Source organism: Dioscorea cayenensis, chromosome 1 (genome assembly GCF_009730915.1).
Source record: "Dioscorea cayenensis subsp. rotundata cultivar TDr96_F1 chromosome 1, TDr96_F1_v2_PseudoChromosome.rev07_lg8_w22 25.fasta, whole genome shotgun sequence".
Lineage (NCBI taxonomy): Eukaryota > Viridiplantae > Streptophyta > Magnoliopsida > Dioscoreales > Dioscoreaceae > Dioscorea > Dioscorea cayenensis.
This window is the reverse complement of record NC_052471.1, coordinates 3,940,116-3,949,719: the sequence shown is the minus strand read 5'-3', so window position 1 is coordinate 3,949,719 and position 9,604 is coordinate 3,940,116. Positions and strand designations below refer to the sequence as shown.

The following is a 9,604-nucleotide window of genomic DNA, read 5'->3' as shown; positions in this document are numbered from 1 at the left end:
ATCTTAAGAGGGTATTCTTTGTCTTGAGAGAGAAATGGAGAGTTGTACTTTTTATTCTATCACCTCTTTTAGTGGATTTTTTCTCCGGGCTTTGCCTCCCAGATGTAGGCAAGGTTGTGCTGAACTGGGTTATCTGTGTCTTCTTTCTCTTTCTTGATTGTGTGTGCGTGTTCATTATTCTAATGAGTTTTTGAGTGACTCTACTAATCACACTACCCACTAAAACCATCAATAAATATAATAGAGGCTATTTGTCCTCTCCCCTTTTTTTTTATATCATTGTTTTCAAAGTTTTCATAATTTATGGTGTATTATATATATTTATATGCATTTAAAATTATAAAAAATATATTATTCATGACTAGATCAACCCCGGTTTGCCTGTTAACTTGTGACCCACCCAGACCCAGGAGTTTTTTCGATGACCTCTTGAGTCTAGTTTCAGAACATTGATATTAAATAAGAGTATATATTATTGAAAGAATAATATATATATAGTATATCTATATTAATAAAAATGAATATATTATTGAAAGATAATATTAATTATCAAAATTAACTTTGAATTTATAATTTTTTTTATTAAAAATGATGAATAAAGTGTTCTTTAAAAAAATGAAAAATTTAGAAACGCCAATGATACCAAACATGCCACAAACAATTTGACAAACTTTTAAAGTTTTGCTAATTTATTAATCAAATAAGAAAACCCACAAATTTAGTGAAACTTCAACTTTGATGTTTCACATTTGATTGTTTATTTATTTTGAAAATTTAATAAAATTATAGTGCTTGCAAAATGAAAGCTTATAATGGGCCTGAGCACAGAAAATAATGGACTGGGCTTTTGCAATTATGTGTAATGGATCAAAACAAATGAATCCAAATTCAATACTAATCTATTCCGCATAAAAGGAATAAAAGAGATTTAAAAAAAATAAAAATAATATTTCTTGCTAAACTAGTATAAAATTGTTAGATTATTTTTTTTAAATTATTTTAATATTAATTAATCAACATGTCACTCCAAGGGGCGTTTGATTCTCGGATTGGGAATGGAAAAGAGTGAGGGAGTAATAGAAATGAGGAGTGGAAGAGGATTATGAATAAAGGGTGTATTTGATTGGTAAGATATAAAAAGTAGTTTATTGGGAATGAGAAAATTAAAAAAAGAAAATATGGTAAAATGATCTTTATAACCTTTATAGGAATAAATAACATTATATATAACATACCATCTTAAAGTAAAATATTTGAATCAATTTTTTTTAAATTTATTTATTTATTATTTGAATCAATTGTTATTTTAAGGTATAATACCTTAGTTGGTCCCTCTACTTTTTTCTCTCTTTTTTTTGGTCTCTCTACTCAGAAATGCTCCCGACTAGTCCCTCTATTTTTGAAAATGTGCCCAATTAGTTAAAAATGCTCTCAACCAGTCCCTCTATCTTTAAAAATATGCCCACATAGACCCTCCAAGTGGGCAAAATTTTAAAAGTAGAGGGGCTGGTTGGGAGCATTTTTAACTAATTGGGCACATTTTCAAAAGTAGAGGGACTAGTGGGGAGCATTTCTGAGTAGATGGCCTAAAAAGAAAGAAAGAGAAAAGTACAGGGACTATTTTGGTGATTATACCTTATTTTAAATATTACTCCAATTGGTATTATGATTAGATTTTTATTAATTATTATTTAATTATGATTTTTACTTGATAACGATTTTTTAAAATATTAAATTGACTTTATTATTACAAATGGATATTTAATTTTAATAACTCATTAGATAAAATAAATATTATAAAATATGAAATGACTTTTATACCCTTATACAAATAATAATTATCATACATATAATAATTGGTTTTTTAAGTGATAACTATTTTTAAAAATATTGAAATATTAAAATTATTTCATTGTTATAAATAAATATTAAATTTTAATAGCTCATTGGGATCATTAATTTGTTATTAATTACCGGCGTTAATCATACATCAAAATTAAGGATTTTTCTATAAAACTTAAATTGCTAATAATAAATTTTCATTTTTTTTAAATTTTTATACTTTGACATTGACAATTGAATGTTAAAAAATGAATGTAAAAAAAACAATTTTTAAATTAAAAAAAATGGTAAAATAGAATACATAGTTTTAATGCAATGACAAAAGTGTTGTTTTATCTTCAAGGCATTATTAAGGAATGAAGAATTCTAAATTTGAGGGGATTGTGATCACATATGAAACATGATTTTACTCCTTCCTCATGCCTCTTTCACTCCCATGCATGCACAACCAAACAAGGAGTTGGACTTATTGATGGTTCATTCTTATTCCATTCATGGTAACCAAATATCCCCTAAACTTGCCAAAGTATGATTGAAATACCACAATTCTTATAGTGAGCGCCCATTCGTTCTCTTAATTTCACTATTAATTTAAATATGTAAAAGCTATTATTAATATTATTAAATATATAAGTATATGACCATCTTTAACTTTTGTTCCCTTAAATATTTTTTTTACAAATACAATAAATACTGTTAAAGAGATTAGTAAGTATAAAGGTGCATATATTACAGTAGTTTAACAACCCCTAGAGATAAAATCTCTCCAATCATACAACCATAAAAAGGAAGAAACACTATTCCACTCACAAAAAAACCCACACAAGGACCAACAATCAATATTGATGAACAACATTAGGCCTCTTATATAATGTATAAACAATACTAATAAATAGTACTACGAGAGCAAAATTTTGAATTCTCATTCCTTTGTGCATTTTATGGTGAGTTATCACAGGACTAATAGTGGTTTTTCATGTTCCCTCATTTTCTTCCAGAGAGTCCATATTTATAATCTACTTATCAATCATGTTTGCCAAAGTATGACATCATTCAACATCAATTTGTCCATCATTAACACACATTCTTTTGCTACTACATAGCTTGCAGAGTTTTGTAGTTCCTCTCCAGCAAATGAGATTTTTTTTTAATGAAGATTGAATGTATTGTTCTTCTATTTGAAACATTTGACTATTTGAAACATTGCCCTCTTATAGGCTTGATTCTAATTTAGTAATATTTGTTCCCACAGAAGTTGACTTTTGGTGGTGGTATAAAATTATTGTGCCTTATTTTTAAGAGATTTAAGATTTGTGCTAGAAGTGGGATCTAGTAGATGATGTTAGCAAGGTCACATTTGGATATCTCCCTATATGTCGTGTAATACATTTTTATTATTTTTTGTAAATATAATAAGTGTATATATAATTAGAGGTATATGCAAGGGCTGAAGATTTGATTATCCAATCTGTACAGCCTTATTTGACGATACGAGATTTGGTTTACAAACCCACATTCACAACTTAAGATCAGTTATCATCATTGCATCCAGCGTAATTTAAACTTGGAACTCTTAAATCTCCACATCAATACCTTATATAGTGGGGCTAATGGCACTAGGGTATGAATTCTTTGACAATATGCAATTAATTTTGACATTGAAAATATTTCTATTAAATATAATTTATAATTTCTATAAATTTCCCTTAAAGATATATAGATTAAAAAAGAGATTGAATAAAATCTTTGTACGAGAATTTAAAGACTAAAGAACCTTAAGAGTAATTTTTCAAAGTTTTTGAAAAATTAAAACGAGGACATATTAGGAGAGATTGTGCTTGTCATGCTTGACAAGTGGAGCATATCTCAAACCGAAGCATCCCAAGATTGGAGTAGTTTTTCAAGGGGAATCCACCAAATCCTTATTTTTTCTTATTTTAATTCTATTCAAACCCTTCACATATCACTCAAAAGATTCAGCTTTGAATCAATCTTTCTAAGAAATAACTTGAGATTTTTAGTATCCTTTGTATATAGTCTTGTGTAAGAAGTGACGATGTCTAATATAACCAAATAAACTCCAAACTTACAACAAAATAATTTACAACAACTGATACCAAATTGGGACGAACGTATAAACCCTAAAAATCATCCAAATAAGCTCATGAAAACCACCAAAAAGGCCTAATTTGGCTATCTTAAGGAGAAAAAAAAGAAGGGGACGCTTTGGAATTGTTAAGGGTGTGACTTTAAGGATGCCTTTAATCGGACATTGTGGTAATTTATGTATAATACCAAGAATAGTCCCGCTATTTTTTTACTCTTCCCTATTTGTCCCCGCATTGAGGATTTGGCATAATGAATCTCTCTACTTTTTAAAGTGGAAAAATCAAGTCCAAAACTTAATGAGAGTTAATTTTGCCATTTGTTTTTGGTGACATGGCATTTTCAATTTTTAAATATTATTAAAAAAAAATTTAAAAAATAATCAATCAAAACTTGACTTTCGGGCTTGGAACAGGAATCTCGGATCCAAATTTAAACCCAACTCACTGTCATCGTCAACATCGCTTTCACCCTCAATCTCATCATTCTTCTCCTCCTCATCCATTTTACACAACGGGAAACCAAACTCCGATCCCTGTGAACACCTTACGAGAACCCACCATTGTAGTGTTCCACCACCACTTCTCCTCCTTTGCTTCCTCAGTCCTAGTGCGGTGCCGGCCATAGCAAGAACAACATCCCTATCCCACCCAAGGTCATCAATAACCGCATCAGCTCTGCCTATGCAACCCCCAAAAGGAACTTTGAAGAATACTTGGGGAGGGGAGACTTATTTTCCCAATTTTAGCTTGAAGGTTTGCTTGTTTTGTAGATTTTTGAAAACTTGTACAAGCATCACATGAATGCTTTCTTGTTTGGATCTATGAGTTAATGAAAATTTTTGTTGCAATTATTTTTTTTTATTTTGTGCAAAATGTCTTAATTTATGGGTAAATTGTGAGTGAATGTTAACATGAGAGATGATAACAAAGCAACAATGATAGTTGATAGCCAAATTAGATATGTTTCTCTTGCCAAAATGCTAAAAACAACCTAACAAATTTTTCTGTTGCAAACAACAACGGATTAAACAAAACAATACTATAAAAACAAAAAATCCAAACATAACTTACTGTTTAAACAATTTTACAATTGATATGTTGCTATGATCACTGTGGGATCGAAAATATGCATCTGGCATCATGTAGAAGACACCAGATGATATATCGAAGCACAAATATCATATTTGTTTTGTGGGTTCTTTCATTTCTAATAAAGGCAAGCCTCTATTATTAATTACCCTAGATTAGAAATCTTAGGAACCTCTGATTAAGGGCAAAAAGTACAAGTAAGAGCAAGAAGATTTGCGAATTATAAATCTTGTTATACATTATATATGTCAATGACTTTCTTATATATATATATATATATATAAATATATCATATATCGTTACCGCTGCCTGTGCCTTGCCACCGCGTTGCGTGCCTTATTGCCGTTTCGAAATTTTTTGCTGTCATTTTGAAATAAGTCATCGCTGTCTGTGCCTTATTATTGCGTTGCATATTTGGCTAGCTGTTGTATGCAATATGCATCTTGTTATCACTTTGAAATTCGTCATTGTCTTTGGGACATGAATTTTAATCGTTGACTAAACCGTAGTGTTGCTTTGGATCGAAAGAAATATTGTTCAAATACCACACTTGATATATATCCATACTCATATTGTCTCTCTTATATGATGGACCACGCTTTTCAAATTATTATTATCATCAACTTTTTTTTATTTTTTTATTATTTTATTATTTATTTATTTATTTATTATTATTTTTTTATGCATGCATGAGCCACATGAATTGAGATTTTTTTTTATACTAAAAGGAGGATGGCATATTCCAATTGGTTTCCAAGCTTAATAAAACCTTAATGAATATATTAAAATATATTTTAAAGCTTTCACTGCTCTTATTTGGATTCACGATAGCAACTAATATACTCCAAAAATTTTAAATATGAAAATTGCAATCAACCGAGAACCAGCACAGAAGCCAAGTAATATGTAGCTTTTGTACTTATCATGAGAGTGCATGCTATCTCAATTCATATGTATATATATATATATATATATATATATATTTATATTCTCTTCTAAAATGCTGGAACTATCCACTCATTTTATTTTTCTTTAGATGGCGGGCCTGTCTTTATGCATGTGAGCATGTTTTCTCATACTTTTATATTTTTTTATTATTATTATTATTATTATTTTTTAATTTCATGCGCTTATGCATGCTTCTCTCATTCTTTTATTATTATATATTTATTATTATTATTTTTAATTTCATGCACGTATCCATGCTCCCCCCAATTTTTATATAATTGGCATTTCTTTTAAAAGCTCTGACATTTTTTTTTATAATTACACATGCCCACTCAATGGTTGAAATGAAATCATCCATAACATAGAGAGAGCCTTATGAATTGGTAACAGAGGGATGGTAATGGTGCACTGGCTGGAAGGATCAGGTTATACAAGATAGACACATCTTATGGACCTCTGTAGACAAATCAAAACGCCCCCCTCCGACTGGCATGCTGTGGAGGTCCGAAGCTTGACTCGTTCTCCCGGCCATGGCCTTCAGTTTCCAATGACTTGACCTCCTTCATTAATATGGATAACCGAATTTCGTTTTCCTTCAAAGTGTCTTGTAGTGCACTTATCGCTGGGCTTAAACAAATATTCCATCAACGTGCACAGTATGGCCTGGTAGGTCGAATCGAGATGAATGAAAGTAAGAGGATGTATTTTCCCATCTTGTACATTATGTGAAATAGCTTCTTTATATGCTGCTTGGTCCTCTTTGAACAATTCTTCTTGCAAATCTGTGAATGAATTGAAAGGATGTTCGAGCTTTAGCAGTGGAATAGTTGGCACAACTTTTAGTGGTACTTCCTTCCTAACATACTCTGCACCACTTACTTCTAGATTTGATCGGTGCAAAGCTTCCTACATGCTTGGTGTCATGTCCATAGAATCTGTATCAGCTATTGTGTCAAATGTGCTATCACCAGTATATGCTACAAGAGAATTTCCTCTATCTCTTTGCTTCCCTGAATAATTGATGTCCAAATGAGAATAAGAATTCTCCAATGCTGAAGATCCTTCCCCAACTGTTATAGCTTTGGTCTCTCTTCAATCTGCAGTGTCCTCTATAATTGAACTAGTGCTAAAAGGTGTAACATGCATCTCTTTTCTATTCAGGGATTGAAATGCAATAACCTGAATCCTCCCAACTTTCTGAGCATCCTTACTAAAGCAAGAAAGTATCAGCCTAATAGAACCAGCATCCAGCAATTGATACATTGCTTGTGTACGAACATCTACATGAGTTGGAAGTATAGTGATATGAGGATGAGGGTGGTACCATCCAATCACTTGTGTTGTTCTTCCTGTTGTCAGTGTCATCTTCTCATCTTGTAGAGATGCCGCAGCCAACAATTCAGGATTAGTCTTCACTCGGTCTTTGCGATGATCAGACCGCATCTGTAGGGAGACACCCCAGATTAAAAAAGTTGTATTACCACCGTTTGAATATTTGATGTCCCCGCGGAGAAGTCCCATGATCTCCTTGGTCTCGGTACTCAATGGGTGGGTGATGCGAGTGAGCCAGACCTCCTCCGACATCCCCACGCCCGTCAACGACATGGCTCCTTTTGCTCTCGTGCAAGGGAAGCGAGGGAAGAAGCTGCGTGAGAGAAAGAACAATGGAAGACAGGAAAAAGAAGACACAGACATCAATGCCGAGACGAAGGTTTGGGCCAGCACCAGCGGCGTCAAGGCAACCGCGGCGGCAACCTTCTGTTCTCTTCTTCTTCTTTTTACTCTTCTTCTTTTTTCATTCTCTTGTCTTTTTTTCTCTTCTTTTTTTTTGAAAAAAAATCTTCTTTCTTTCTTTTATTATTATTATTATTTTTATTTTTTAATTGTTTTGGCCGGTCCTCCCCCAGCTTCCTCCTCCTTCTTTTCTCTCTATTTTTTTTAGTCTCCTCTCAGGTGGCAGCAATTATGGTGGCGGTGATGATGGCAGACAATGATGGCAGCAACGGTGGGCACCAGCAGTGGCGAGCAGTAGCAGTAGCAGCCATGAGCAGTAGTAGATAGCATGCTTGGCGGCATTATTTCAGCCACTCAAGCAGCAACAGCGGTGTAGCAACAGCAGCAGCAACGGTGACGTCGAGCAGCAGTGATGAGCGGACGGCATGCTTGGCGCCATTATTTCAGCCACTCAAGCATGCAACAGTGGTGTAGTAACAGCGGCATCGACGAGTGGTAGCAACGGCGACGGCGCAGCGACGACAGGCAACGGCGAGCAGCAATGAGAGTTTATATATATATATATATATATATGAATATGGGGAGAGAGATATGTACCTTTCTTCCTCTTCTTTTCTCAAAAATTTTTTTCTTCTTTTTTTTAAAAAAAAAAAAAAATTTCTCTCCAAAAAAGACTCCCTCACTTCGCCAATTCCCCCCACTTTTAAAGAAAACCTTAGATCTTATCCTCTCCTCCGTCAAATCCTAACCAAGTTAGCATGAAGATAAAACCAAATCAAAAATTCAAAATTTTAAAATTGTAATTAATTAATATTTTTTTAATTAAAAAAATCTTATCTTTTCAACCAACCTTCTCTCAAATCACGACGAAGTGACCAATTTTTTTTAAATTTATATATTATTATTATTATTATTTTGTTTTATTTTATTATTATTATTTTTTTTATTTTATTGTTTTATTTTATTATTTATTTATTTTTTTACCCTTTTTTATTTATTATTTATGCATTACTTATTATTATTATTATTATTTATATTATCTTATTATTATCCTTTTTTTAATTCACTTAACCCAATTTGCCTCGGGATGTGTGTTCAAATGCTTCGGGATTTGCATTTCTCAAATTGCCTCGAGATATGTTCTCAGGCCATATGAAATTTAGGATTGCCTCGGGATGCGTATTTGGGCTATCCTAAGATTTGAAATTTCCTCGAGATATGTGTTTTCAAGGGCAATCTTGTAAATTTTGCATTTGTGCCTCGAGATATGTTCTCAAGGGCAATTTTGTAATTTGCATTCTAGTCCAAGACAACCAAATAATCAATTAAGATTAAGATTAGGATGTTTAAATTTAATTCTAAACATATCCATGGTTTAAATTTTACTTAACTTAGGATTTGAGTTCGATTAGGACATATGTCACATTATTTATATATAAACAATCACATAATTTTACAATTTGAAATTTTGACAATTGAAAAACTGAATTTCATTGATCACATGAAGTTTATCAATTTTACAATTGATATGCTTTAATCACAATTGTTGCCTATATCTATAAGACAATAGGTTCTTAGTTACTTGACATTTACTTAACATAAGAAAATATAAAAAGCTAACTAGTGCTTCCAGAGTGCAGAGGGTGGAGAAGGAGGAGGTGGTGGTGGGGGACATTGTGGTGGTGGGTTGTTGGTAGGTGTTCACAAGGATTGGTGTGAGATGGAGAAGAATGATGGTGTGAGGGTGAGGGTGATGGTGACGGTGAAGGTAGATGTGAGTGGGGTTTAAATTCGGATAAGGTTTCTAGATCCGAACCCAAAAGTCAAGTTTTGATTAATTATTTTTGTATATATATATTTTATAATAATATTTAGAAATTGAA

The 9,604-nt window shown here is 32.3% G+C and overlaps 1 protein-coding gene across 1 annotated transcript; it reads right to left on the bottom strand.

Moving 5' to 3' along the window:
- Window positions 1–4,330: 4,330 nt before the first annotated feature.
- Window positions 4,331–7,592, bottom strand: LOC120280378 (lys-63-specific deubiquitinase BRCC36-like). Its single transcript, XM_039287246.1, has 3 exons — window positions 7,109–7,592; window positions 6,898–6,997; window positions 4,331–4,625 (listed from the first exon to the last, which is right to left on the bottom strand). Exons 1-3 carry the CDS (start codon window positions 7,590–7,592, stop codon window positions 4,331–4,333), a joined length of 879 nt encoding a protein of 292 aa, XP_039143180.1.
- Between the last annotated feature and the right edge of the window lie 2,012 nt (window positions 7,593–9,604).

Excerpts from the sequence above, each read along its gene's own strand:
- LOC120280378 (XM_039287246.1), bottom strand. The coding sequence starts at position 7,592 with ATGTCGTTGACGGGCGTGGGGATGTCGGAGGAGGTCTGGCTCACTCGC. Across the intron at positions 6,998-7,108 it reads TGTTACACCTTTTAGCACTA|GGAAGCAAAGAGATAGAGGA; the intron begins GTTCAATTATAG and ends TCAATTATTCAG. Across the intron at positions 4,626-6,897 it reads ATGGACATGACACCAAGCAT|AGCTGATGCGGTTATTGATG; the intron begins GTAGGAAGCTTT and ends TTGCATAGGCAG.